General features: G+C 56.3%; 4 protein-coding genes across 18 annotated transcripts in view; 3 read left to right on the top strand and 1 right to left on the bottom strand.

Annotated features, from left to right (window-relative positions):
- LOC117096507 (aggrecan core protein-like) overlaps window positions 1-27,588 on the top strand; it is a 443,073-nt gene that overhangs the window by 170,187 nt on the left and 245,298 nt on the right. The window lies entirely within an intron of this gene.
- On the top strand, window positions 3,323-6,179 carry CUNH22orf15 (chromosome unknown C22orf15 homolog). 14 transcript variants are annotated; one of them, XM_033233987.1, is made up of 8 exons: window positions 3,337-3,663; window positions 3,899-3,997; window positions 4,402-4,488; window positions 4,554-4,717; window positions 4,954-5,028; window positions 5,108-5,217; window positions 5,604-5,772; window positions 6,037-6,174. In XM_033233987.1, exons 1-8 carry the CDS (start codon window positions 3,654-3,656, stop codon window positions 6,046-6,048), a joined length of 726 nt encoding a protein of 241 aa, XP_033089878.1. In that variant the 5' UTR covers window positions 3,337-3,653; the 3' UTR covers window positions 6,049-6,174. The 14 variants fall into 14 exon arrangements, with proteins under 14 accessions (XP_033089889.1, XP_033089888.1, XP_033089880.1 ...); XM_033233986.1 differs by having other exon boundaries at window positions 4,575-4,717; window positions 5,604-6,177; XM_033233991.1 differs by having other exon boundaries at window positions 4,554-4,712; window positions 5,604-6,177.
- Window positions 6,150-9,000, bottom strand: CHCHD10 (coiled-coil-helix-coiled-coil-helix domain containing 10). Of its 2 annotated transcripts, none has more exons than XM_033234022.1 (4): window positions 8,151-9,000; window positions 7,690-7,909; window positions 6,444-6,612; window positions 6,150-6,342 (listed from the first exon to the last, which is right to left on the bottom strand). In XM_033234022.1, the coding sequence occupies exons 1-4, from the start codon at window positions 8,189-8,191 to the stop codon at window positions 6,323-6,325; spliced, it is 450 nt and encodes a 149-aa protein (XP_033089913.1). In that variant the 5' UTR covers window positions 8,192-9,000; the 3' UTR covers window positions 6,150-6,322. The 2 variants fall into 2 exon arrangements, with proteins under 2 accessions (XP_033089913.1, XP_033089914.1); XM_033234023.1 differs by having other exon boundaries at window positions 6,444-6,591.
- On the top strand, window positions 13,766-25,980 carry MMP11 (matrix metallopeptidase 11). The gene is made up of 8 exons (XM_033233970.1): window positions 13,766-13,919; window positions 20,855-21,084; window positions 22,026-22,169; window positions 22,249-22,382; window positions 22,526-22,767; window positions 22,860-23,076; window positions 23,891-24,148; window positions 25,073-25,980. Exons 1-8 carry the CDS (start codon window positions 13,812-13,814, stop codon window positions 25,204-25,206), a joined length of 1,467 nt encoding a protein of 488 aa, XP_033089861.1. The 5' UTR covers window positions 13,766-13,811; the 3' UTR covers window positions 25,207-25,980.

Genomic DNA, 27,588 nt, shown 5'->3' with positions numbered 1-27,588 from the left:
CTCGGCTCATTGCAACCTCTGCCTCCCGGGTTCACGCCATTCTCCTGCCTCAGCCTCCTGAGTAGCTGGGACTACAGGTGCCCACCACCACATCCGGCTAATTATTTTTATATGTTTAGTAGAGACGGGGTTTCACCGTGTTAGCCAGGATGGTCTTGATCTCCTGACCTCGTGATCCACCTGCCTCGGCCTCCCAAAGTGCTGGGATTACAGGCATGCGCCACTGCGCCCAGCCTAATGTTTTTAGTTTTACAGAGATGAGGCCTTACTATGTTGGCCCAGGCTGGGCAGATCCCGACTTCCAGTGATCTGCCCGCCTCAGCCTCCCAAAGTGTTGGGATTACAAGCATGAGCCACTGCTCCTGGCTGCCCCATGTTTAAATAAGTTTGGGAAGTGCTGCCTGTTTCTGCAATACTGATTGGAGTGCTTATTACATCAAGGTGCTGAGCACAGAGACAGCTCTTTAAAATGTATCACACTTAATTGTCACCACAGCCCTGCTAAGTCATGGGTCACCTCCCTCTTTTACAGATGGAAACACCAAGGCAGTCCAAAGGAAAGTGCTTATCCAGAGCCAGAGTCTGACAATGGCAGGCTTCATGAAAGACTCAGTTTTCCTCCACCCTCACTGTCCAGAACTCTGCCTGCAAAGGGCAGGACATAGGTGAATCATGGGGACTGGGAGCACTTCTAAAACTTTGGGGTAAGGGAGCTGGGAAAAGGGAGGCGCTGTTCCAGGCATCCACCTGGTGCCCTGGCTGGAGAGGTCTGGTGGAGGGTCATGGGGTGGGGGCAGGAGACAGAAGTGGAGAGACAGAGACAGAGGGGAGGCAGTAAGCAGGATGGAAAGAGAAAGGATAATGAAAAGAGACATGGAGAAAAAAAGTCAAAGAAAGGATGAACACAGAGAGGCAAAAAAACAATGTGAGGCCGGGAGCAGTGGCTTGCACCTATAATCCCACCACTTTGGGAGGCCAAGGCAAGAGGATCGCTTGACCCCAGGAGTTCAAGACCAGTCTAGGCAACATAACGAGACTCCGTCTCTACAAAATTAAAAAGAAAAACATTTCAACAGGCATGGTGGCATGCACCTGTAGTCCCAGCTACTCAGGAGGCTGAAGTGGGAGGATTGCTTGAGCCAGGGAGGCCAAAGCTTCAGTGAGCTGTGATTGTGCCACTGCACTGCAGCCTGGGCAACAGAGTAAGACCCTGTTTCAAAAAAAAAGAGAACAGAAAGAAGAAAGGAAGGAAGGAAAAGAAAGAAAAAGAAAGAAAGAAAAAAGAAAGAGAGGGAAAGAAAGACAGAGAGAGAAAGAAAGAAAGAGAAAGAAAGAAAGAAAAGAAAGAGAAAGAAAAAGAAAGAAAGAAAAAGAAAGAAGAAAGAAAGAAAGAAAGAAAGAAAGAAAGAAAGAAAGAAAGAAAGAAAAAAAGAAAGAAAGAAAGAGAGCAAGCCAGCCAGCCAGGCGCAGTGGCTCACGCCTGTAATCACAGCACTTTGGGAGGCCAAGGGGGGTGGATGACCTGAGGTCGGGAGTTCGAGACCAGACTGACCAACATGGAGAAACCCCGTCTCTACTAAAAATACAAAATTAGCTGTGTGTGGTGGCACATGCCTGTAATCCCAGCTGCTCAGGAGGCTGGGGCAGAAGAATTGCTTGAACCAGGGAGGCGGAGGTTGCGGTGAGCCAAGATTGCACCATTGTACTCCAGCCTGGGCAACAAGAGGAAAACTCCGTCAAAAAAAGAAAGGAAGGAATGAAGGGAGGGAGAGGGGGAGGGAGGAAGAGAAAGGAAAAAAGGAAGAAAGGGAAAGGGGCAGGGAGAGAGTAGGGGAGAGGAGAGAGAATGTGAAATCTAGACAGGAAGAAAAAGAAGACAGAGTGGAGGGGAACAAGAAGGGGAGAGACTGGGAGAAGCAGGCAAATGCAAAAGACATGAAATGGCTGGGCGCAGTGGCTCATTCCTATAATCCCAGCACTGTGGGAGGCCGAGGCAGGCGGATCACCTGAGGTCAGGATATCGAGACCAGCCTGACCTTCCTCATCTCTACTAAAAATACAAAAATTAGCCAGGCGTGGTGGCTGGCACCTGTAATACCAGCTATTCAGGAGGCTGAGGCAGGAGAATCGCTTGAAACCGAAAGGCAGAGGTTGCAGTGAGCCAAGATTGCACCACTGCACTCCAGCATGGCTGACAGAGCGAGACTCCTTATCAAAAAAAATAATAATAAATAGGTCAGGCTTGGTGGCTCAGCACTTTGGGAGGCCAAGGTGGGCAGATTATTTGAGGTCAGGAGTTCGAGACCAACCTGACCAACATGGTGAAACCCCATCTCTATTAAAAATACAAAAAAAGGCCGGGCGCGGTGGCTCATGTCTGTAATCCCAGCACTTTGGGAGGCCGAGGCAGGTGGATCACGAGGCCAGGAGATCAAGACCATCCTGGCTAACATGGTGAAATCCCGTCTCTACTGAAAATACAAAAAAAAATTAGCCGCGCATGGTGGCGGGCGACTGTAGTCCCAGCTACTCAGGAGGCTGAGGCAGGAGAATGGCATGAACCCAGGAGGCAGAGCTTGCAGTGAGCCGAGATCGCACCACTGCACTCCAGCCCAGGTGACAGAGCGAGAGTCTGTCTCAAAACAAACAAACAAACAAACAAAAAACTAGCCAGGTGTAGTGGTACACACCTGTAGTCCCAGTTACTCGGGAGGCTGAGGCAGGAGAATCGCCTGAACTTGGGAGGTGGAGGTTGCAGTGAGCCGAGATCGTGCCACTGCACTGTAGCCTGGGTGACAGAGGGAGATTCCATCTCAAAAAAAAAAAACAAACCAATAATAATAATAATTAATAAGCATAATAAGTAAATAAAAGACAGGAAATGACGGTGAGAACCTGTGTGAGGGACTAGCTAATGGCGAGTGCTAACAAGGAGGTGCTTGTGACCTGCTATGGACCTGGAATTTGAGGGTGATGGAAATGTTCTGTATCTTGACTGTGGTGGTGGTTATATGAGAGTTGGCGAAACTTGAAAACACCAGAAAGGGTGAACTTTACTGTACTGTATGTAAATTACACTTCATCCAGCAGAGGTGGTTCACAACTGCAATCCCAGCACTTGTGGGAGGCTGGGGCAGGAGAATTGCTTGAGCCCAGAAGTTCGAGACCAGCCTGGGCAACATAGGGAGACTGTCTCTAAAAAAAACAATTAGTCCCAATGATGGCATTCCCCGCCTCAGGGAATGCCAGCGCCCACTTCTTCTGCCACCCCTCCCCCATGGGTCCCGTTAACCGGATACAGGGAAGAAGGCATTTCCTGCCTAGATGTCTCCGCCCCCACTGCCATGGAGACCAGCTTGGAAGCTTAGGGGAGCTGCTGTGGCCCAGGGCTCAGTGGGGAGGAATAGGAGGCCAGGAGTCTTGGACTAGCTGCAGGGTTTGAACTAGGCTGAAGCAGCAGAACCACAGAGGTGGCTGAGCAGGGGTCTGACCCTGGGGCCACCTAGCCGCACTCACACACCCACTTCTCCCTCCAGAGCCCTGCCCTGAAGCAGGTCTCTGCTCCAGGCCTTTCCTTAGTTGGGGAATCGGGAGTTGGGGGATCAAAGTCCCCCACATCTCCCTCCCCCGCTGCAGCTGTGTTTATCAAGGTGATGTTTGGGGGTAAGTGGGGTCCCCTGTCTTGGCAGGCGGGTAGGGAGATGAGCACACTCAGAAGCTGCTTCCTTCCGCCCTTGGGGAGGGTGGGGAGGCAATGGCGGGAAAGAGGGGGGTGGTGCAGATGGCAGGGGTCGGGGAAGCGGCTCTGTGAGAAGGCAAAGCGAGCACCTGGAGCGAGTCCCTTAAAGGGAAAAGCCGAGCTGAGTTCTGCTCATTCACGAGGACTCCTCTCGGCCAGCGTCCGCCGCATCACCCTGGAGCAGGTTTTTAAACCGCGCAGTCTCTTCCTCAAGCTTCAGCGTGCATCAGACACCTGAAACACTAGCCACAGTTGCAGGTTCCCCGTCCCTCCGGCTGGAGGCGGGTCGGCCCTGTGCGGTGGTGGAGGGGAAGAGGAGAGCTCGCAGGGGAGGGAGCGCGGGGATGGGCTGGTCCCTTGGGGGCGGGGCCAGGGAGGAGGCTGGGCTGGCGCGCACTTCATGCTTTGCAGGACTCAAGAGATCAACACTTAGGGGTCACCCTATATGGGAGAAAAGTCAACACACACGGGAGATGAATGGAGGGGTCTCCAAGGCAGTTTAAGCAACAGATGTCGGAGCTGTTGTGCCTGGGGCACAGTCCTAGCCCCCTAGGCCCAGTCGCAGCTCTGGGAAAGGGAGAGATGGGAGGGAGAGACAGAGGACCCCAGATGTGGAGGAAGGTAAGAGATCCCACATGCTCACCTTTGCCCTTCCTCCACAGCCGGCTGCTCCGTGCTGGTGAACACCTCTTGCAGGCTAGTGAACCTCACCGCCCACCTGAGGCAGAAAGCAGGGTTGCCCCCAGATGGTGAGGAGACAGGGAGGAGAAGGAGGGGCTGAGGGGTCCCAGGCAGGGGTGCCAGCCCTGCCCAGCCTCTCTCCATGTCCTCCCAGCGACCATTGCTCTCCTGGCTGAGGACGGCAACCTAGTGAGCCTGGAGCAGGACCTGAAGGAAGGGGCTGCACAAACCCAAACCATGGGCAACTCCCTGCTGAAGGAGCGAGCCATATACGTCCTCGTTCGGACCATCAGTAAGGTGGCCCAAGCTTCTCTCCCCTGCAGCTATGTTAGAATGTAAGAGGGGGGCATAGCAGACCATAGACCACCCAAGGCCCTGTCCAGCCTCCCACCTCAGCTGGGGACCTAGCCCCATTCCATCCCTACCCCATGCTCTGCCCCCAGCCTGGACTAGCAAACAGTTCCAGAGTGAGAGGCAGAGTAGGGACCATCAGGCCAGTCAGGTGTCCTTCATCCTCTCTCCACATGCCACAGAGGGAGAGGACATGGTCCCCATCCGCTATGAGTCCCTACTGGAGAACCTGGATGACCATTACCCAGAGCTGGCAGGTGAGTGTCAGGGTACAGCCTAGGGGGAGGGCACACCTTCTCCCTAGCCCCTACCAGCAGGACTTCCCGGGCCTTCCAGAGGAACTGCGCAGGCTGTCGGGCCTCTCCTCTGCGGGCCACAACTGGAGGAAGCGCATGGGCACCCGGCGTGGCCGTCATGAGCAAAGCCCCACTTCAAGGCCCAGAAAGGTAAGCTCCCTGCCACCCAGGAGTTGCTAGCTGGGACCAGGAGCCAGGTACGGAGGAGATATGGACACCCAGGGAGACACCCAGAGTAGGACCCCTTCCTGTGGGAGGGACACATACGATGAGAGGCAGACCCTCAACAGCAACTCCACGCACCTATACCCCCAGACGGAACACACTGTACCCTGAGACAGGTCCCCACCACCCCACTGGAATGCCAGCTCACTAAGGGCTTGAATGTCCTCAGGCTTCACAGATGTGGCATAGGGGCTGGCACACAGTAGGAGCGCAGTGCACAACTGCTGGATGAACTCAACGAAGGCGGCAGCATGGTGTGTGATGGCACGGCCCACACTGGGTTCGAAGGGCTTGTTCTTCCATTCTGGCAGGCCTGGGGACCTGGCACACTACTGCCAACTAGCCAAGTTGGACTCAGACCCAAGGGGGTTAGCCATGACCTCTGCCTCGTGTGATCAGGTGCAAACAGACAGCAACCCAGCACGACTCCTCTTGCGGAATCTGGAATTGCTGAGAAGTTGCATCAGCAATAGGGGCAAGGTCAGACAGGATTTAAGGCTGCTGGGGGCACCTAAGCTGTGGGTGCAGAGAATGGGATGCGGAGGCAGAGACAAGAAGGGTAGACGTGGCAGGTATCCCTGAGAAAGGGGAGTACCGTGAGTTCATCCTGGAATTCCACCCTCAGAGTCAGATGCCCTTGGGATCACCTACTAATGCCTCTCCACCACACTCTGGACTGCCCAAGGTATCTGTCCTGTGCTAACCACAGTGCAGATTGCAACAGGGCTCCTCCTCCCCACCCAGGGCCCTGATTAAGGTGATGGATTGCACACTGTAATGAGACATCCATCCTGACCCCACCTCATCAGCCAGGGAGCTCCCTGAAGACAGGTCATCGAGAGAGGCACGCAACAGGCTGTGGTCTAAAATAAACTTTTAATTGCACATTTGTGTCTTAGGTTATCTGTGGGGTGAGAAACCTCCTCACTTCCAATCCCAGCTATCCAGGTACAATCCGGTATTGTGGTCTGGCTATCGGCGAGGGGCAGAGGTGGGTGCAGGACTGGCCCCCAAGTTTGCACCAACCTCTTCAGGGCAGTGAGCTCAGACCTGTGAAGGGAGGAGCAGCACAGGCTGGCGGTCAGCCTGCAGGTGCAAGAGGAGGGTCGGCCTCTCCCCCTCCCCGCCTGGGTCGGGGTCCACTCACTCACCATGGTTGTACTTGCACTGCTTCAGAGCCTCGCTGAAGCCCTCACACAGGGACAGGTCACTCTGAGTGGTCGAACAGTCCAGGAACTGCCTGATCTCATAGGCGCAGGGCCCCATCTGCAGGTGCTGGGGGGCAGTGGGGGTGGGGACCTGGGGGTACAGTGCAAGAGGCTGTAGGATCAGCTTGGAGTTGGTACCTGGAAGTGCGTTTCAAAGCTGGGGCCACCTGCCCCTCTCCACATCCCCAGCCTGGGTGTCCCAAGGGTCCTAGGCAGGCTGAGTGACCCAGCAGTGGAGCGTGTTTCTGCTGCCTTCTTTTTCTTTTCTTTTCTTTTTTTTTTGAGATGGAGTCTCACTCTGTCACCTAGAGCGGAGTACAGTGGCATAGTCTCAGCTCACTGCAACCTCCGCCTCCTCGGTTCAAGCGGTTGTCCTGCCTCAGCCTCCCAAGTAGCTGGGACTACAGGCGCTGCCACCATGCCCAACAAATTTTTGTATTTTTAGTAGAGACGGGGTTTCACTATGTTGGCCAGGCTGGTCTTGAACTCCTGACCTCATGATCCACTTGCCTCGGCCTCCCAAAGTGCTGGGATTACAGGCGTGGGCCACTGCGCCCGGCCTCTGCTGCCTTCTAATGGGCACTTTGGTGGCGGGGGGGGGCAGGGGAGGGAGGAGAAGGCTCTAGAAGCGCCCAGTACTCTGCCTGGACTCTCAGAGTATGAGCCCCACCCCCACAAGTTTTAGCACCTTCCTGGCTCAGCTACACTAATCCTGACCCCTGACCTAGCCACAAAGCCACCTTTGGCTTAGGGTGGGTAGGGTCCCCAGCAGGGGAAAGGTCATCAGGGAAGTGGCTCCCCTTCACCCTTGGGCCCAGCGGCCACAATGCACAGACCTGGGTGCGGGGAGAACAGGGGCTCAGGAAATCCACCATCCCTCCCCTCTGCTAGGGTGAGCTGACCTTGGGCAAGTCTCTGAGCCCTCAGGGCCTGGGTTTCCCATCTTTAAAGGGCTGGTTGGTGTCTCTCCCTGGGAGCTTAGGGACCCTGGCCTCAAGGGAGGGGCTGGGAAACCTGCCTCTAAGTGACAGTGAACTCAAGACCAGTGGACTAGGACCCTTCCTGGGCAAAGAATCCTGGGCTGAAGCAATGGTGAGTACACGCAGACACTCCTCACTGGACACTTGGGCAGCACCCTGTGTGGCCTTGAGAGAATCCTGCCTCAGTTTCTCTTGGACCCGCTGCTCACCTGCTGGGCAGCAGGCTGGGAGGGCTCCGAGCTCCCCCCGCTGAAGGCTCCGGTCAGGGCGCTGCCCATGACGTGTCCCACAGCCGAGCCCACGGCTACCCCTGCGGCCGTGGTCGCCATCTGAGCCATGAGCCCCGGCTGGCCCGAAGGGGCGGAGGCTGGGGCGGCTGCTGAGGGCGGTGGGTGCGCGGGCGGGTGGGCAGAGGGCGCGACGGGGCGGCTGCGGAGGTGGGAGGAAGCAGGGTTAATCCTGGCCAGACCTCAGGCTGGGGGTGCTGCAGCTCCTGGAAACGACCCCCGTAGAGGTGGACGACCCCTGTCTCCACACGTGGGAGCTGCTCCCCCGCCCCTCCCCCCGCCAAGATGGCGCAGCAGCAGCCAAGGTCACTCTGCGGACGCCCTTGGGGGAGTGCCCACGCTTCCCTAACCCCCTCCCCACAGGGCCCTTGTCCCCCTCACACCTGGCTGGCCGGGAGGCCATGCTGCGGCTTCCCCGAGGCATGGTGGCGGCGGTGGGACCCGGGCTACCTTAGAGACGGTGGCAACGGTTTGGTCGCGGGGAAAAATGCCGCAGCGCTTGTCACAGCCGGCGCAAAAAAGGCGGGGCCCAGGGTGGGGCCTCAGGGACCCGCCCCCAAGGGGGAGGTGGCACTGCCCCCCAAGCCTCTCCCCCTTCGCCCGTCCTCCGGACCTCTCCCTTCCAGCAGCTCCGGGTCTTGGCTGGAAATGGGACCTTGCTCCCTCCCTATGCTTGGCAGGCTGTGCGGGTTCTGGGGACACGGGCCAGTGTGGCAAAACGCCGAAGGCTTAAGGAGGGGGACGGTTCCTTCTGTTAGGACCACCGCAGAGGGCAGGGAGCGGAGTTGGGGGTTGTTGCGAGCCCTGGAGGGGAGGGGAGACGGGGAGGCGACGGGCTGGGGCCAGCCGGGAAGGGGACGCGAGGTTCCAGGCCAGACTCCGCTCTTTGTCCCCTTCTGGGCTCGGCTGTCTGCCCCCTCCCACCAGACAGGGTCTGCTGACCACCGCGTGGCCTCGGGGTCTCGGGTGGCCTAGGGCAGTAAAGCGCGGCCCTGGGGAAGGCCTAGAGCAACCCATCCCCAGAATTCCCACGAGGGGGCGTCCCAACCCGTCTTCGACTGTCTGGGCCAAAATGCGCTGCCAACGCCGGCAGCCTCATGCAGCTCCCGCGGGGGATGAGATGAGGCCCCCAGCGCGGCCCTCAACCCCACCAGATTCCCCGGGCCGGCCCCGCCACCTAGTCCCCGGCTCCGCGGGTGCAATCCCCGACACTGAGGGCCTTTACGCGACATCCAGGCAGCGTGTCTATCCCAAAGGCCTAGGAGCATTTGCCTAGCTCAGTCAAATCTAGCGCAAGTTGAAGCCTGTAGCCTCGCAATTTTAGCAGCTTGGTTCCAGGCCAGGTGAGCTGGGGCGTGGATTTAGAACATCTTCCTGCTCTTCGGAAACGTGAGGTTTATTTATTTATTTATTTATGACATGGAGCCTTGCTCTGTCAGGCTAGAGTGCAGTGGCGATCTCGGCTCACTGCATCCTCCGCCTCCCAGAATCAAGCAATTCTCCTGCCTCAGCCTCCTGAGTAGCTGGGACTACAGGCTCATGCCACCACACCTGGCTTTTTTTTTTTTTTTTTTTTTTTGAGACAGAGTCTCACTCTGTCGCCCAGGCTGGAGTGCAGTGGCCGGATCTCAGCTCACTGCAAGCTCCGCCTCCCAGGTTCCCACCATTCTCCTGCCTCATCCTCCCGAGTAGCTGGGACTACAGGCGCCCGCCACCACGCCCGGCTAATGTTTTTTGTATTTTTAGTAGAGAGGGGGTTTCACCGTGGTCTCGATCTCCTGACCTTGTGATCCGCCCGCCTCGACCTCCCAAAGTGCTGGGATTACAGGCGTGAGCCACCGCGCCCGGCCTATTTTTGTATTTTTAGTAGAGACAGGGTTTCACCATGTAGGCCAAGCTGATCTGGAACTCCTGACCTCGTGATTCGCCCGCCTCAGCCTCCCAAAGTGCTGGGATTACAGGCATAAGCCATCGCGCCCGGCTGAACTTGAGGTTTTTATGGTCTTTTCTGGGTGACTTTGCCGTGGTTGTTATTATTACTCCTAGGTTGGGGAAGGCAGGGACTGTCCCTCATCACTGCTGTGCCCACAGAGGACTCCTGGCACCGGGATTGTGGACAGGGTGCAACACCAAGAACAAAAGCACCCGGAATTAGGGGTGTTGGGTCACCAAGTAAGAGAGGAGGCCCCTCTGTAAGGAAGGAGGAGGTCGAGGGGCGAAGGGAGCGGTGGCTGGGGCCTTTGGCCTTGCCTGGCATGCTCAGTTCTGTGTGTGCACAGTTGTCTCCGGCCATGCATGCTCTCCGTGGAAGTCAGGTGCAGCCCTGTGTTCTCACACACTGCAGGTTCCACAAGGCATGGCTTTGCACCTCGGAGGCACCCAAGACCAATTAAGTGGGTTACACAAATGAAAATGAGGCTAAAAGAATGACATTGAAACAGGCATTGAAATGCCTACTTTTTTTTTTTTTGAGACGGAGTCTTGCTCTGTCTCTCAGGCTGGAATGCTGTGGTGCAATCTCCACTCACTGCAACTTCCGCCTCCTGGGTTCAAGCGATTCTCCTGCCTCAGCCTCCAAAGCAGCTGGGACCACAGGCGCACGCCACCATGCCCGGCTAATTTTTTGTTTTGTTGTTGTTGTTGTTTTGTTTTGTTTTGTTTGAGACAGTGTCTCACTCTGTTGCCAGGCTGGAGTGCAGTGGTGTGATCTCGGCTCACTGCAACCTCCACCTCCCAGGTTCAAGTGATTCTCCTGCCTCAGTCTCCCAAGTAGCTGGGACTACAGGTGAATACCACCATGCCCAGCTAATTTTTTTGTATTTTTAGTAGAGATGGGGTTTCACCATGTTGACCAGGATGGTCTCGATGTCTTGACCTCGTAATCCACCTGCCTCAGCCTCCCAAAGTGCTGGGATTACAGGTGTGAGCCACCACGCCCGGCCTGAAATGCCTGCTTTTTAAAAGTGAGGCACTTTAGCAGGGAACAGTGGCTCATGTCTATATCCCAGAACTTTGTGAGGCCCAGGCAGGCAGATTGCTTGAGTCCAGGAGTTCAAGACCAGCCTGGCCAACATGGTGAAACCCTGTCTCTACAAAAAATACAAAAATTAGCAGGGCATAGTGATGCACACCTGTAGTCCCAGCTACTTGGGAGGCTGAGGCAGGAGGATCGTTTGAGCCTGGAAGGCGGAGGTTTCAGTGAGCCAAGATCACACCATTGAGCAAGACCCTGTCTCAAAACAATAAAAATAAATAAAAGTGAATGACTTTAAAGAAAAGATTGCCTGCCAGTCGTGGTGGCTCATGCCTGTAATCCCAGCACTTTGGGAGGCCAAAGTGGACAGATTACTTGAGGTCAGGAGTTCAAGACCAGCCTAGCCAACATGGTGAAACCCTGTCTCTATTAAAAATACAAAAATTAGCTGGGTGTGATGGTGGGCACCTGTAATCTCAGCTACACGGGAGGCTGAGGCTGGAGAATCACTTGAACCCAGGAGGCGGAGCTTGCAGTGAGCTGAGATCGCACCGTTGCACTTCAGCCTGGGTTACTAGAATGAAACTTGGTCTCAAAAAAAAAAAGACTGGGCACGGAGGCTCACACCTGTAATCCCAGCACTTTGGGAGGCTGAGGCGGGTGGATCACGAGGTTAGGAGACTGAGACCACCCTGGCTAACATGGTGAAACCCCGTCTCTACTAAAAATATAAAAAATTAGCTGGGCGGCCGGGCGCGGTGGCTCAAGCCTGTAATCCCAGCACTTTGGGAGGCCGAGACGGGCGGATCACGAGGTCAGGAGATCGAGACCATCCTGGCTAACACTGTGAAACCCCGTCTCTACTAAAAATAAAATACAAAAAACTAGCCGGGCGAGGTGGCGGCGCCTGTAGTCCCAGCTACTCGGGAGGCTGAGGCAGGAGAATGGCGGGAACCCGGGAGGCGGAGCTTGCAGTGAGCTGAGATCCGGCCACTGCACTCCAGTCCGGGCGACAGAGCGAGACTCCGTCTCAAAAAAAAAAAAAAAAAAAAAAAAAAAAAAAAAAAATTAGCTGGGCGTGGTGGCAGGCGCCTGTAGTCCCAGCTACTCAGGAGGCTAAGGCAGGAGAATGGCGTGAACCCAGGAGGCGGAGGTTGCAGTGAGCCGAGATCGCATCACTGCACTCCAGCCTGGGCGACAGAGCGAGACTCGGTCTCAAAAAAACAAAAAAAGAAGAAGAGAAAAAAGATTATGAACTGTCTAGGTTGTAAAAATCACTCCTGTCTTACTTCTCCTTGCCCTCTAGGAGTCTCTGTGGAGTCTTCTTGAATAAGCTGTGAAAGGTTTCCCCACCCGCTTTCCTTTCTTGGCCCAGGCTTCCTGACCACAGCTTCACCTTAGAGCAGCTCAGAGCGCTGCCTGCCAGGATGGGAGCCACTGCCTGGATTGTGGCTCTGCAGGGCCACCAATGATGGAACAGGTTGCCTGGTGAGGTGGTGAGGCCCTTCATCATTTCAGGGGGTGTACAGCAGGATTGGGTAACCCCAAAAATCAGGGATGAGACTGGAGGATCCCTTCCAGAATGTGGACACACCCCCTCCTTTGAGTCTAACCTCCTTTCTTTTTTTTTGTTTTGAGATGGAGTTTCACTGTTGCCCACACTGGAGTGCAATGGCACAATCTCAGCTTACCGCAACCTCCGCCTCCTGGGTTCAAATGATTCTCCTGCCTCAGCCTCCTGAATAGCTGGGCTTACAGGCATGTGCCACCATGGCTGGCTAATTTTTGTATTTTTAGTAGAGACAGGGTTTCACCATGTTAGTCAGGCTGGTCTCCAACTCCTGACCTCGTGATCCACCTGCCTCGGCCTCCCAAAGTGCTGGGATTACAGGTGTGACTCACTGTGCCCCAGCCTCTCACCTCCTTTCTTTCAAGTCTCAGGTGGCTAGCCTGGAGGGGTCCCCAGGGGCTTGCTGGGCCCTGACCAGGGTACGCCCTGGGGGCCCAGTACTCCACTCATACACCTCCCGCATCCTTCTGACAGCATCCTCCCCCCAGCTGACCAGCTAGAGGACCTCCTGACCCCTCCACTTGTCTGCTGGTATGGAAAAGCCTGGCTCCTCCCTCTTGGAGCCTCAGTTTCCCTATCTGTAAGCTTTGGTCTATCCAAGCTGAAGGACTGGCCAGTCCCTGCCATATGCCTCACTTTCCCCTGGGACACATTTTAATATCCCTTTCCTGACCAGGTGCAATGGCTCACTCATGTAATCCCAGCACTTTGGGAGGCCAAGGCGGGCAGATCTCTTGAGGTCAGGAGTTCGAGACCAGCCTGGCCAACATGGAGAAACCCCATCTCTACTAAAAATACGAAAATTAGCCGGGCACGGTGGCACACGTCTGTGGTCCCAGTTATTTGGGAGGCTGAGGCAGGAGATTCGTTTGAACCTGGGAGGTGGAGGTTGCAGTGAGTGGAGATCACATGTCTGCACTCCTGCCTGGGAGACAGAGAGAGACTGTGTCTCAGAAGAAAATAATAATAATAAATAAAATAATATCCCTTTCCTCAGAGGGGCTATTGTGTCATCTTCTAGAAGGATCCGTTGAGGCTCTGAGGGGTGGGGGAACTTGCTTGTGGGTAGGACCACCTGTCACAAGCTAGCAGAGGTCGGAGGTCTGGCCACCAAGGAGACCCAGTGGGATGCGCCTTCACAAAGGTGGGGGTACGGATGGGACCCATGAAACCCGACTCCTCTCAGACTCTAGCCAAGTCTAAGGCTTTGGACGGCCACCACCCAGCGGAGAAACTGAGGCCCAGAGTGGCATGGGTTGGCCAGGGTCACCTAGCACCAGACAGGGACTTGGCCAGCCCCGGGGCAGGACCCTGTCTCCGACCCTCGACCCCGCTGGGCCGTCCCCTCCCCTTTCACCTCCCCCACCCGGGCCGCGGCGGCCAGGAGAGCTCAGAACAAAAGGCGGCGGGGGGCGGGGCCGGGGCGGGCCGGGGGTGGGGCGGAAGCTATAAGGGGCGGCGGCCCGGCGCGGCCCAGCAAGCCCAGCAGCCCCGGGGCGGATGGCTCCGGCCGCCTGGCTCCGCAGCGCGGCCCCGCGCGCCCTCCTGCTCCCGATGCTGCTGCTGCTGCTCCAGCCGCCGCCGCTGCTGGCCCGGGCTCTGCCGCCGGTGAGTGCCCGCCACTCGCCGGGCGCTCCTCGCCGAAGGGGCGCGGGGCACGCGGGCTGGGCCCAGCGGCAGATCCGGACCCAAGGGGGCGCCCCGGGTGGCCTCCTGCGCCCGGTACCCTAAACGCTTTCTGGTTTCCTCTAGGCGTGATAGACAGCGAGCTTCCAGTCCCTGCGGGTGTGAAAGGGAGCCGGCGCCGGCATCGCTCGGGCTGGTGGGACGGGACTCCACGCTGGACTCACGCTTGCTCCCAGCGTGGGGACCTGCCTCTCGCGCTCCAGCCGCTGGTGCTGGAGTGTGCATTGAAGGAAGTAGCAGAGGGAGTGGTTACAGGGCCCCCTATTCATCGCAGGGACAAAGCCGAGCAGATCCCAGGCAGGTGTCAGCCTGCAGGTGTGTGGCCACAGTTAGTACACCTCCAGGTGTGCGGTGGGATGGAGGATAAAGGGAGAGCTGGGGAGGGCAGCGCTGTGCTGCGGGAAATGGGGTCTGAGCCTGGAGATGTACCTCGCGGGCACCTGCTGGCAGCAGCTTCGGGAGGCTTGGAGCCAGGAGAACATGAGTATGAAATAGTATGAGTGCAGTGTGTGTGTGACTGAGAGGTGGCTGTCAGAAAGAAGCAGGGAGAGAAAGGAAAGGGAGAATTTATGTGCTCAGGAAAGGAGAGGAAAGCCCAGGTAAGAGAGGACGGCAGAGTGAGGAGAGGAGGGACATGTCATGGAGGTGTGTGTGACAGCTTGCATGTGTCCCCAAAACTGCCCCTTCCCTGGGGCACTTCCAGGCACCAGTCACAGGGCCTGGGGCCAGAGCCTGGGCCACTGTGGGTCCACAGCTCCTTGGGTGCCTGGGCCACTCCACTCCACAGCGGAGGCATCCAGACAGCTTGGGCAGAGAAGGGAGCAGGAGGGGGTGACAGGCAGGAGTCTCAGGACTGGCTTGGTGAGGAGGGAGGCCTGGCCAGGCTAGGAACCTCTGTCCAGCCACTCTGGCTCTGCCCTGGGCAGCCTTGTCCTGTGCTGGCTATGGGAGCAGAAAGGGATGGGATGGGTGAGGTAGAGCGCAGGAGGGGCATCTCAGTCTGGAGTCTTGCCTCCTTCCCAGCCCCTCTTGGTCCCTAGGACTTGGGACAGAGTCAGGAATCACTGTGGGTAGCCATTGAACCCACAGGTCTGGAAACTGGAGAGATCTGGGTTTGAACCATGCGACCCTGGGTGAATCCTGCCATGCCTCAGAATCTTACTTACTCTATCTCTAGTGGGAGTGGGGGTGGGAGGGGGCAACAGTGCCTTCTGCTGTGCCCACTGCTGAGCAATGAGGTGATGCCAGGCTCACTAGAAACACTGTCACCTGTAGCTGCCACTTTGACACTTGTGCATGGTCAGTGCTGGAGCTGGGGGCCAGCTTGGGGTGGGATCTGAGCTGGACTGTGGTCTGTCATTCTGCAAACACGCAGGGAGCATTTGGGGTCACCTGTGATGTGTTTATCCTTAGGCTGCCTTCAGCAGGGCTGGGAGAACTCTGTAAATATTTATCCAGCCCAGTTTCCAGTTTTCAGGGTTGATGGAAGCCCTGCAGTCCGATGGATGAGATGAAGCTACCATCCTTCCTAGAGCCAGCAGCAGAGGGGTGAGAATAGGAAAATTAGGTGAAGGCTTGAGGGAGAAGAGATCCCTGCTTGCCAACTGGCTGTGCGGGTTGGGCAGGTTGCTTGACCTCTCTGAGCCTCAGAGGGTCATGATGATACCTGCATGGTGATGCTCCCATCTTCCTCCATAGCCTAACAAGTGCCTCCATAGCCTAACAAGTGCCTTCCTCGAAGGCTCGCCTCCCACTGACATCAGAAGGCATAGCTATAATTAATTATACCCACTAGACCGACTGCAAACTGAGGCCCAGAAAGGGGCACAATGAACCCAGCCTTCTGCAGTGGTTTCCTGGCACCCTGGGGTCCTCCCTTATCTCCCCTCTATCTGTTGCCTCCCATTTTCTGGATTGCAAGTTGACTCCGGGGCGGGGGTGACTCTGAGTCTCTAAGCTCTGCCAGGACACTAGATCAGCTGAGAAATTCCTTGAATGTGTCTGAGGCTGAGGTTTGGTGCCTGCCAGAGGAGGGCGGAGCTAAGTGAGCTAAGAACCCACCACAGGGCAGGCCAAGGGAGGCTACTGGCCAAGACAGAGGGAATGCACTGGAAGCAGGAATGCTTCTTGGGAAAGTGGGTTTTGGAGAAAAGCCAAGAGCTGAAGAGACAGGGGGAAGCCCTGGATGTGGGAGGCTTGAGCCCCAGGTCTAGGCCCAGCTCTTGCTTGACTTGCTGTGTGATCCCAGGCAAAGTCCTTAACCTCTCTGGGCTCTGTCTCATCCTCTGGGAAATGGGGGAGCTGTTTGTTCCTCAAACTCCCCAGGGGTGTAGATGAGGCCAGGGTGGCCTGTGTCTATCACCTCACCTCACTGAATCCCAAGAGTCCTGGGAAGGCCAAGCCTACCTGTCTCACAAGTAGCAAGCTGCTTCATGCCACACCTTGTAGTTAGGGCATCTGGCCCCAGGCCAGAAAGGACTCGGAAAGATGAAGTGTGGGAGGACAGTGAGGCAGACAGTGTGTGTCCTATCCCAGCCATGGGGAAACTGAGGCCAAGAGCTCATGGGTTTTAAAAAAAAACATGGTCGGCCGGGCGCGGTGGCTCAAGCCTGTAATCCCAGCACTTTGGGAGGCCGAGACGGGCGGATCACGAGGTCAGGAGATCGAGACCATCCTGACGAACACTGTGAAACCCCGTCTCTACTAAAAAATACAAAAAACTAGCCGGGCGAGGTGGCGGGCGTCTGTAGTCCCAGCTACTCGGGAGGCTGAGGCAGGAGAATGGCGTGAACCCGGGAGGCGGAGCTTGCAGTGAGCTGAGATCCGGCCACTGCACTCCAGCCCCGGCGACAGAGCAAGACTCCGTCTCAAAAAAAAAAAAAAAAAAAAAAAAAACATGGGCTCTAAAAACAACCTCACTAGCTAGAGGCCTCATTTCTAGAATCTCCTGCTCACTCACTTTCTTTTTTTTTTTTTTTTTTTTGAGATGGAGTCTGGCTCTGTCGCCCAGGCTGGAGTGCAGTGGCCAGATCTCAGCTCACTGCAAGCTCCGCCTCCCGGGTTTATGCCATTCTCCTGCCTCAGCCTCCCGAGTAGCTGGGACTACAGGCGCCCACCACCTCGCCCGGCTAGTTTTTTGTATTTTTTAGTAGAGACGGGGTTTCGCCGTGTTAGCTAGGTTGGTCTCGATCTCCTGACCTCGCGATGCACCCGTCTCGGCCTCCCAAAGTGCTGGGATTACAGGCTTGAGCCACCGCGCCCGGCCGCTCACTCACTTTCTAAGAATTTAATGAACGAGACATGGACAGGGAGAAGAGACCTTGATATGCCGGAAGACCCCGCACAAGGCGCTTCTCTTTTCTAGGCCTGAAAGTTGTCTTCTAGCTGTGGCTTCTGTTTTACCATTTGAGGCCTGGAGATTTGGTTGGGAAGCTAGAGGGGAGGTGGGTGATGGGAGCTATAGGGACTGGCAAGGGCAGATTCCCAAACATGGGAGGGGAGGGCCTAGAGGGACAAGGAACAGGGCCAGGTAAGAGGTGCTTCTCTGTGCCAGAGGCTACAGCAGGCATTACAGAAGGATGTCATGTAGCCCTTTGCTGTGGCACCGTCCCCATTTGACAGATAGAAAAGTTAAGGCTAAGAGAGGAAGATGACTTGTCTAGAGTCTCCATGTCATAGAACTAGGCCTTCTGAACCTCAATGGCTGGCTCTTTTTGCTACACTAAGATTGTCATGATCCAGGGGTTTGGGCATGGACTGGGTGCCTCATGACAGAAGGACAGGAAAGGACAGTGGAAGGGGTGGGGCATGCCCATGGCTCTCCCTCCATGGCTGTCTGCACCAGGACTCACTGGAGGGCAGAGGAGAGAAGAGATTTCTGGCCATGGGCATAGACAGAGCTGGCAGGCTGGGCTCTGGGTTGTTTGGAGCTCTTAGGGGACAGCACAGCTCTGCCCTTTCCAGGGAGGGTCTTCATACCCCTGCCAGGCTGGGGAAAGCAATCTGTTTCTCCTGTAGGTCAAGGGGGCAGTGTGGCCAGGAGGAGGAGGCAGGCCCCTCTGGCAGCCCACATCCTCCATGGGAGAACTGGACATGTAGCATCTCCACCTTCCTGGTGGGTATTGGAAGCCCAACGAACCTGCCTGCAAAATGCCCGGGAAATAGCAGGCGCTGAATAATTTGAGTTCCTTCTCTTCTGTCACCAAGGTGAGGCCAGCCTGGGTCCCTCCTTCAGGGGAAGGGTGACTCAACCCCTGCAGAGCAGAGGTAGGAGGGAGCTGGGTGGGCTGTGAGTACAGACAGTCCGCTGCCTGCCAGCTGTTATTTGAGCAAGCTGCTTAACTCCTCTGGGGTGCATTTCCTCATCTTGGAAACGAGGGTGATGATGGTGGAGTTGGTGAGAGGTTCCATCAGGGGCTAAGAGCAAGTCCGTGGAGCTGTTGCCAAGGTCCTAACCTGCAACCAGTGATAAGTACGTATTAACAATAAGCCCAGGCTGGGTGCGGTGGCTCACGCCTGCAATCCCAGTACTTTGGGAGGCTGAGGAGGTGGATCATGAGGTCAGGAGTTCAAGACCAGCATGGCCAAGATGGTGAAATGTTATCTCTATTAAAAATACAAAAATTAGGCCGGGCGCGGTGGCTCAAGCCTGTAATCCCAGCACTTTGGGAGGCCGAGACGGGTGGATCACGAGGTCAGGAGATCGAGACCATCCTGGCTAACACGGTGAAACCCCGTCTCTACTAAAAAATACAAAAAACTAGCCGGGCGTGGTAGCGGGTGCCTGTAGTCCCAGCTACTCGGGAGGCTGAGGCAGGAGAATGGTGTAAACCCGGGAGGCAGAGCTTGCAGTGAGCTGAAGTGAGCTGAGATCCGGCCACTGCACTCCAGCCCGGGCGGCAGAGCGAGACTCTATCTCAAAAAACAAAACAAAACAAAACAAAAATTAGGTGTGTGGCTGGGTGCGGTGGCTCATGCCTGTAATCCCAGCACTTTGGGAGGCCGAGGCGGGTGGATCACGAGGTCAGGAGATCGAGACCATCCTGGCTAACAAGGTAAAACCCCTTCCCTACTAAAAATACAAAAAAATTAGCCAGGTGTGGCACCATGTGCCTGTAGTCCCAGCTACTCGGGAAGCTGAGGAGGAGAATGGCGTGAACCCGGGAGACGGAGCTTGCAGTGAGCCAAGATTGCATCACTGCACTCCAGCCTGGGCAGCAGAGCGAGGCTCTCAAAAAAAAAAAAAAAAATTAGCCAGGCGTGGTGGTGGGCACCTGTAATCCCAGCTACTTGGAAGGCTGAGGCAGATAACTGCTTGAACCCAGGAGGTGGAGGTTGTAGTGAGCCGAGATCGTGCCACTGCACTCCAGCCTGGGCAACAGGGTGAGACTCTGTCTCAAGAAAACAAAACAAAAAACCAATAAGCCCAGAATCGGCCAGAACCCACAACCCAGTGAGGCTGCGCTGTGCCAGGTAACCATGCAATAAGCAAGCTCGGAAACGGGAGGAAGCTGCTGCAGAGCCTCACACCATTAGTAGTTCCATAGCCTCTGTGTTCAGAAGGCCCCCCTTCATGGTGGGGTGTTCTTGACTCCTCAGCTCTGGGATCAGGAGCAGGGAGCGTTGGGACGGTGATCAGATCCCTGGGGTGTCTGGAGCCTGGGAGAGCTGCCAAAGGCTGAGGGTGAGGTGGGGCCTGGGTGGCTGAGCTCCTGCCCCAAATATGGCTGTGAGGAGGCTGCAGTTGCCCGGACCAGACAGGTGCTGAGTCTCTCAGCAAACAGCACAGCTCCATCCCTCTCCTTCAGTGCAGGAAGGAGACTTGGCTTCTGTGCTGTATCCAGAACCAGGCCTTAGCCTTAGCCCTGGGCTGCCAGGGTCCTGGCCTGGCCTTGCCGTGCCCTTGCTGGGTGACTTTGCATGGCCTCCAACCTCTCTGAGCTTCTGTTTTTCTCATGCACAAGAACTGTAACTTCTGCCCTGGAGACTTATAGACGGGTAGCAGGATGTAGCTCAGGTCTGAATTGCCATCTGTGGTCCTGGGGCTTTGGCGAGTGGGGCTGGGCACCTGGTAATTAAGTGTCCCCACCCTCCCCGCTTGAAGAAGGCAGGCAGATCACAGATCAGCTCCCACCTTACTCCAAGCCCTGGTGGGGTGTGACCAAAACTGCCTCTGCTAGAAGCCAGGCCTCAGTGACCAGGTGCCCTCCCGGGTGCTGGGCCTATGCTAGGTGCTGTACGTACCTCACCTTGTCCAGTCCACAAATCAGTGTCACCCCCAGCAGTCAGATTACACTGACTGAGGCCACACTGCAGGGCTACAGCCGCTCCACGCTGGGGAGGAGGTGGGGGAAATCCTGGACAGGAGAGAGGGCAGAGCCTGCTCACACGACAGGGACAGCAGCATGGGGAGTGACCCAGGTGTGTCTGAACTTAGTGGACACAGGAAGAAAGGGAGGTGGAAGTGAATTTCTGTGGGGAGCAGGAGGAGGTTGCCTGGTGTTCCCTCGGAGGAAGCTTTTTGCGGTCTATTCCTGGAGTGTATGGCTCATAGCCAGTCCCAGTGTGCCCCTACCCCCAGTCCTCATTGGCCTAAGTAGTTGGAGTAGGTGACAGGCAGCCCAGGGCCCTCCACGCTGTGGGGGACAGCTTGATGCCCTGGAACAAGGTGTCAGGAAACCAGAGAGCCAGGCCGATGCCAAACGGCCTGGCCATATGCTGGTCCCCTTTTCCTCCCATTTGCCCTGCCACACAGTGGGCTGGGCTTGCACGTGGATTTGCTGATGGGCCACACCTCTAACTGTGGGCCATGTGGACCTTAGGCCTGACCAGACCCTCGTGTCATCTCTCCTGCCTAGGACGCCCACCACCGCCATGCCGAGGGGAGGGGGCCACAGCCCTGGCATGCAGCCCTGCCCAGTAGCCCAGCGCCTGCCCCTGCCACGCAGGAGGCCCCCCGGCCTGCCAGTGGCCTTAGGCCTCCCCGCTGTGGCGTGCCTGACCCACCTGATGGGCTGAGTGCCCGCAACCGACAGAAGAGGTTCGTGCTGTCCGGCGGGCGCTGGGAGAAGACGGATCTCACCTACAGGTAGGGGCCTGGGAGCAGGACACTAGGAAGCCACCTGTGTATCCGTGGGTAAGCCAGCCTCCCTCACAGCTGCTGCTTGAGATGCAGGCCAGGGGTAGATCTTTGTGTCTAACAGAACTGTGTGCCCGCTGAACCCCAGGGGGGGCATCTATGGGCAAACACCCTGAAACCCCGACTTAGACACACACACATATGGAGACCCTCCCTCAGCAGAGGGGCAGTGCCTCTGTCATCATGCAGAGTCCCAGCACATGCCTGCGGACAGGTGTTCATTCACTCAGGCAGCCTTTACTAGAGACCTGTAAGGACCAGGCTCTGGGACTCCATGGTGAATGAGGCAGACATAGCCCCATCCTCAGTCTGAGGTGGGTGTCAGCCATGTCATTGTCCAACTCTACCATCACAACTTGGGCTTCGAGCAGGTGGAGACAGTGGTAAGCAGGGAGAGGCAATAGTGGGCATCTCACTGGGTGAGCTGGGAGGACCCTGGGCAGGTGATGGGGAAGCTGGGACTCACACAGCCTGCGGGTGGGGACCCAGCCTGGGAATGAAGAATGGGCTGGTGTCACACAGCATTGGAGCTGAGACTGGGGTCTTCAGAATTTCCTAAGTGGGGGTCTGGGAACCAACGGGGGCTCAAGGAACCAAGGTCTCCCCACAGTGAATGGCACTGTCAGGTCTAGGATGGGGGTCTCAGGACCTCTGCTCCTGGTTCTTTCCACTGAATGCAGACACTTGTATTTGCCTAAGTATGAGCAAACCACATACACATGTGCCTGTGTGGCCAGGGAGACCAGTGCGCTGAAGCTGAGGCCCAGAGCACACCTGGCCTGTGTCCTCAGTGTTCACACACCCATCAAGCATCCAGGGGCAACTCCTGGTGCCGCAGCCGTTGGGGGCTGTCCCTTCCCTGAGGCCCAGGCCCCTCCATCTCCCTCCAGGATCCTTCGGTTCCCATGGCAGCTGGTGCAGGAGCAGGTGCGGCAGACGATGGCAGAGGCCTTAAAGGTATGGAGCGATGTGACGCCACTCACCTTCACTGAGGTGCACGAGGGCCATGCTGACATCATGATCGACTTCGCCAGGTGAATGGGCGGCCTGGGACCTCTCCAGGAACAGCCTCACCTGCCAGCAGCCACTGACCCCGTCCCCACCCATCTGTAGGTACTGGCATGGGGACGACCTGCCGTTTGATGGGCCTGGGGGCATCCTGGCCCATGCCTTCTTCCCTAAGACTCACCGAGAAGGGGATGTCCACTTCGACTATGATGAGACCTGGACTATCGGGGATGACCAGGGTATGGGCTGGGGACCCATTTTCCAGATGGGGCAACTGAAGATCATAAAGAATGGGGACTCGCCAAGGTCACTGAGCTGGGGTCTGGAGCTGGATGTCCTGGGCAGGAGGTTCGGGGGTTGCTGAGCCACCTCCCTTTTCCAGGCACAGACCTGCTGCAGGTGGCAGCCCATGAATTTGGCCACGTACTGGGGCTGCAGCACACAACAGCCGCCAAGGCCCTGATGTCTGCTTTCTACACCTTCCGCTACCCGCTGAGTCTCAGCCCAGATGACCGCAGGGGCATTCAACACCTATATGGCCAGCCCTGGCCCACTGTTACCTCCAGGACCCCAGCCCTGGGCCCCCAGGCTGGGATAGACACCAATGAGATTGCACCGCTGGAGGTGAGGCCCTGCCCGCCAGTCCCCCTGCTCCTCTGCTGGCCGCTGTGGCTGCAGCATATGCCCTCGGCATATGTCCCTCTCTCCCCCCACAGCCGGGTGCCCCACCAGATGCCTGTGAGGCCTCCTTTGACGCGGTCTCCACCATCCGAGGCGAGCTCTTTTTCTTCAAAGCGGGCTTTGTGTGGCGCCTGCGTGGGGGCCAGCTGCAACCCGGCTACCCAGCACTGGCCTCTCGCCACTGGCAGGGACTGCCCAGCCCTGTGGACGCTGCCTTTGAGGATGCCCGGGGCCACATTTGGTTCTTCCAAGGTGAGTGGGGGTTGGGGATCTGCTCGAGAGACTTCCCAGAGCCAGGAATGTTATGGCCAAAGGCAGGAACAGACGGATCCTCAGGGACACAGTGGACAGGGAGAGGTGCCCCAAAGCCTGGGGGCCAAGGGAGAGAGTGTGGTTTGCTCCTCAGGCACAGGTAGGAGGCTCCCGGAGGTGGCTCTTGAGATAGGAGCAGCATGGAAGCGATTGCACGGTGGAGCCGCGTGTTGGTGCATTCAACCCTCATAGCCACCCCATGGGGCAGGGTTCTAGAGATGCGGCCTCTGGGGCTCCCAGGCAGTGAAGTGACTCACCGAGAGTGTAGCTGGGAAGAGGCAGGGCAGGGAATTGATCCAGGTCTGTCATCCTAGAGCTGGGATTTCCATCTTCAACTGGCAGAGATGAGAGCCTGGAGCGTTGCAGATGCCAGGCACTTCACAAATGAAGGCACAGCATGGGAAACCTGCGTGGGTTCCAGGGCAGCCCAGCCTGCAGGGCCCCAGGGAGTGGTCAGCAGGCATTTGTCATGGCCAAATGCCAGTGGAAGGAGCAGGCGCCCAGACAGCCCTCCACTGAAGAGAGTAACCTCGCCCATGCGCTAGTTTACAGAGCATTCACTGACCCAGCTTATCCCAGGCCTCCCACTTCCCTCTGCGGGTGGCGTGCTGAGCAGGCATTATTGGCCTGCATGTTTTACTAATGAGGAGACTATGGCTGGGAGAGTCTGTGGTGGGGGTCAAGCAGGTCCACAGTGGCTGGGCATGGCAGTGGTGGCTGGGCAGGTCCTTGCAGCCTCTTCCCTCTCCGGCAGGTGCTCAGTACTGGGTGTACGACGGTGAAAAGCCAGTCCTGGGCCCTGCACCCCTTACCGAGTTGGGCCTGGTGAGGTTCCCGGTCCATGCCGCCTTGGTCTGGGGTCCTGAGAAGAACAAGATCTACTTCTTCCGAGGCAGGGACTACTGGCGTTTCCACCCCAGCACCCGGCGTGTGGATAGTCCTGTGCCCCGCAGGGCCACTGACTGGCGAGGGGTGCCCTCTGAGATCGACGCTGCCTTCCAGGATGCTGATGGTGCGTTGGGGATGGGTAGCTGGTGGGAGGTGGGCACAGCAGCCGCATCTCCCACCTGGTGGTGGCTGGGCTCCCACATGCCTGCAACAGGAAGCCTGGCTCTTCATCACAGGTCCTTTGCCCAGCACCATCTGCCCTCTTCTCGGTGGCCAGCTAGTGCTGCATTCCATGTTGCAGATGAGCAGACTGAGGGTCAGAGAAGTGCAAGGTCTTACCCTGGTTCCTCAGCCACAGCCAGTAGAACAATAAACTGCCATACACTGAGGGCCAACAATGCTCTAAGCTCCTTACTGGTCTCATCCAGTTCTCAGAACAGCCCTCTGATGTAACACCTGTTGTGAACCCAGTTTCCAGAGGAGCAAACAGAGGCTCAGGCAATGAGGCCCCTAACCTCGACTTCTACCCTGATGGTCCCTGCTCCTAACCACTGACCCACCCAGCCTCCCACAACCACAGAGGGCTAGAGCCAGTCCAGTGCTCCCTCCCCTGCTGGGCTCCTCTTCTGTGTTCTTTCTCCCACATCAGGACCCACTGGGACAGCTATCCTAGGATAGCCTCCAGCTCCAGGACTCCAGGATGCCCGTCAATAGCCTGGTTAATGGGTGCAGGAGAGAGTGATGTGGAGGGTGGTAGAGGCAACGGGACTTGCTTTCCTGAGAGGTGGGACTCAGGCCTCTGAGGCTCTGAGTACCTGTCAGGCTGGGTATTAGCCCAGCCCAGATTCCAGGGCAGGCAGAAGGGCTCCCTAGAGGGAAGAGAGGTTCCAAAAGGCTGGCCCTGGATCCTGCAGGACTCGAGGAACTCAGCAGTGGCCAAGGGCTACTCACCCAGCCCTCCCTTAGTGCCCATCCCTGGGCACAGCCTGACAGGCAGGAGTAGGGCCCAGTGTCCACTCACCTAGGCTTGACCACCTTCTCTTCTCAGGTTATGCCTACTTCCTGCGCGGCCGCCTCTACTGGAAGTTTGATCCTGTGAAGGTGAAGGCTCTGGAAGGCTTCCCCCGTCTCGTGGGTCCTGACTTCTTCGGCTGTGCCGAGCCTGCCAACACTTTCCTCTGACCATGGGTTGGATGCCCTCAGGGGTGCTGACCCCTGGCAGGCCACGAATATCAGGCTAGAGACCCATGGTCATCTTTGTGGCTATGGGCACCAGGCATGGGACTGAGTCCATGTCTCCTCAGGGGGATGGGGTGGGGTACAACCACCATGACAACTGCAGGGAAGGCCATGCAGGTCGTGGTCACCTGCCAGCAACTGTCTCAGACTGGGTAGGGAGGCTTTGGCATGACATAAGAGGAAGGGCAGTCTTGGGCCAGCTATGCAGGTCCTGGCAAACCTGGCTGCCCTGTCTCCATCCCTGTCCCTCAGGGTAGCACCATGGCAGGGCTGGGGCAACTGAAGTATCCTTGCTATATCCCTGTTGTGAAGTTCCTTCCAGGGGCTGGCACTGAAGCAAGGGTGCTGGGGCCCCGTGGCCTTCAGCCCTGGCTGAGCAACTGGGCTGTAGGGCAGGACCACTTCCTGAGGTCAGGTCTTGGTAGGTGCCTGCATCTGTCTGCCTTCTGGCTGACAATCCTGGAAATCTGTTCTGCAGAATCCAGGCCAAAAAGTTCACAGTCAACTGGGGAGGGAGATTCTTCATGCAGGAGACCCTGGACCCTGGAGGCTGCAACATACCTCAATCCTTTCCCAGGCTGGATCCTCCTGAAGCCCTTTTTTGCAGCACTGCTATCCTCCAAAGCCATTGTAAATGTGTGTACAGTGTGTATAAAGCTTCTTCTTCTTCTTCTTTTTTTTAAACTGAGGATTGTCATTAAACACAGTTGTTTTCTACCTGCCTGCTTGGTCTCTTTTTGTGAATGTTCAGCTAGGATGGGGAGGCCTGGCCAATATTCAGCCCTGTCCTGGGAGCCAGGGTCGAAGTCCGCCAACCCCAAGCCTCTGGCCCTTGGGGCTGGGCACGGTGCTCAGGGCTCCTTCTGCTCCATTTCTACATCACATTTTGTTATAGTGACTTCTTAACTGGCTCCCCACTTTCCTACTTGTCCCCTCTGTTCATCCTCCAGGGTGGTGGTCATTTTATCTGTTCATGCCACAGTCCAGCCTTCCATACATAGCTGTGGTTTCTGCATCCATAGGCTTAACTAACCTTGGGTAGAAAAAAAAAATGTTTAAAAAAAGGATGCAAGGCCAGGCGTGGTGGCTCACACCTGTAATCCCAGCATTTTGGGAGGCCAAGGCGGGCGGATCACGAGGTCAGGAGATCGAGACCATCCTAGCTAACATGATGAAACTCCGTCTCTACTAAAAATACAAAAAATTAGGTGGGCATGGTGGTGTACACCTGTAGTCCTAGCTACTTGGGAGGCTGAGACAGGAGAATGGCGTGAACCCGGAAGGCGGAGCTTGCAGTGAGCCGAGACTGCGCCACTGCACTCCAGCCTGGGTGACAGAGTGAGACTCTATCTCAAAAAAATAAAAAATAAAAAAAGGATACGGCTGGGCACAGTGGCTCGTGCCTGTAATCCCAGTTCTTTGGGAGGCCGAGGTGGGTGGATCACCTGAGATCAGGAGTTCAAGACCAGTCTGGCCAACATGGTGAAACTCCATCTCTACTAAAAGTACAAAATTAGCTGGGTGTGGTGGCAGGAGCCTGTAATCCCAGCTACTTGGGAGGCTGAGGCAGGAGAATCACTTGAACATGGGAGGTGGAAGTTACAGTGAGCCGAGATAGTGCCATTGCACTCCAGCCTGGGTGACAAGAGCAAAACTCCATCTCAAAAAATAAATACATAAATAAATAAAGGATAGTTACCTCTGTACTGAACATGTACGGACTTTTTTCCTTGTTGTTGTTCCCTAACAATATAGTATAACAACTATTTATATAGCATTTGCATTGTATTGGGTAGTATAAGGAATCTAGAGATGATTTAAGGTATACAGGAAAATGTGTGTAGGTTATATGCAAGTATGACACCATTTTTATAATGGACTTGAGCATCTGTGGACTTTATTATCTGCAGGGGGTCCTGGAACCAATTCCCATGGATACTGAGGGATTACTGTACTTTGGTTTCCCACTGTGAGGATACTGAACAAAGCAACTTCAGTCACTGCCCTTCCCAACTCTCCAGTGTCTCCTTGCCCTACCTTCCAGCCCCATGTGTGTCTTTGTAATAGCATTTACCATAGTTGCATTTTTTTTTTTTTTTGTGAGAGAGACAGGATCTCCCTTTGTTGCCCAGGCTGCAGTGCAGTGGTACAATCAGCTCACTATAACCTTAAACTCCTGGGCTTAAGGGATCTTTCCCTCTCCACTTCCCAAGTAGCCAGGGCTACAGGTGCACACCACCGTGCCACACCCAGCTTATTTATTTTGAAATTTTTGTAGAGACAGGGTCTTGCTGTCTTGTCCAGTCTGGTCTCAAACTCTTGGCT

The sequence above is a fragment of the Trachypithecus francoisi genome, unplaced genomic scaffold (assembly GCF_009764315.1).
Source record: "Trachypithecus francoisi isolate TF-2019V2 unplaced genomic scaffold, Tfra_2.0 Lachesis_group14, whole genome shotgun sequence".
Taxonomy (NCBI): domain Eukaryota; kingdom Metazoa; phylum Chordata; class Mammalia; order Primates; family Cercopithecidae; genus Trachypithecus; species Trachypithecus francoisi.
Note: the sequence above shows the minus strand (reverse complement) of the source record. Positions and strands in the feature narration are given on the sequence as shown.

Coding starts and splice junctions, on each gene's coding strand:
- CUNH22orf15 (XM_033233985.1), top strand. Junction 4,718..4,953: donor TCGTTCGGACCATCAGTAAG/GTGGCCCAAGCT, acceptor CACATGCCACAG/AGGGAGAGGACATGGTCCCC. Junction 5,029..5,107: donor CCATTACCCAGAGCTGGCAG/GTGAGTGTCAGG, acceptor CGGGCCTTCCAG/AGGAACTGCGCAGGCTGTCG.
- CHCHD10 (XM_033234022.1), bottom strand. CDS start 8,191: ATGCCTCGGGGAAGCCGCAGCATGGCCTCCCGGCCAGCCAG. Junction 6,613..7,689: donor CCCAGCCTGCTGCCCAGCAG/GTGAGCAGCGGG, acceptor CTGATCCTACAG/CCTCTTGCACTGTACCCCCA. Junction 6,343..6,443: donor GCAGTGCAAGTACAACCATG/GTGAGTGAGTGG, acceptor CTCCCTTCACAG/GTCTGAGCTCACTGCCCTGA.
- MMP11 (XM_033233970.1), top strand. CDS start 13,812: ATGGCTCCGGCCGCCTGGCTCCGCAGCGCGGCCCCGCGCGCCCTCCTG. Junction 21,085..22,025: donor AAGACGGATCTCACCTACAG/GTAGGGGCCTGG, acceptor ATCTCCCTCCAG/GATCCTTCGGTTCCCATGGC. Junction 24,149..25,072: donor TGCCTTCCAGGATGCTGATG/GTGCGTTGGGGA, acceptor TTCTCTTCTCAG/GTTATGCCTACTTCCTGCGC.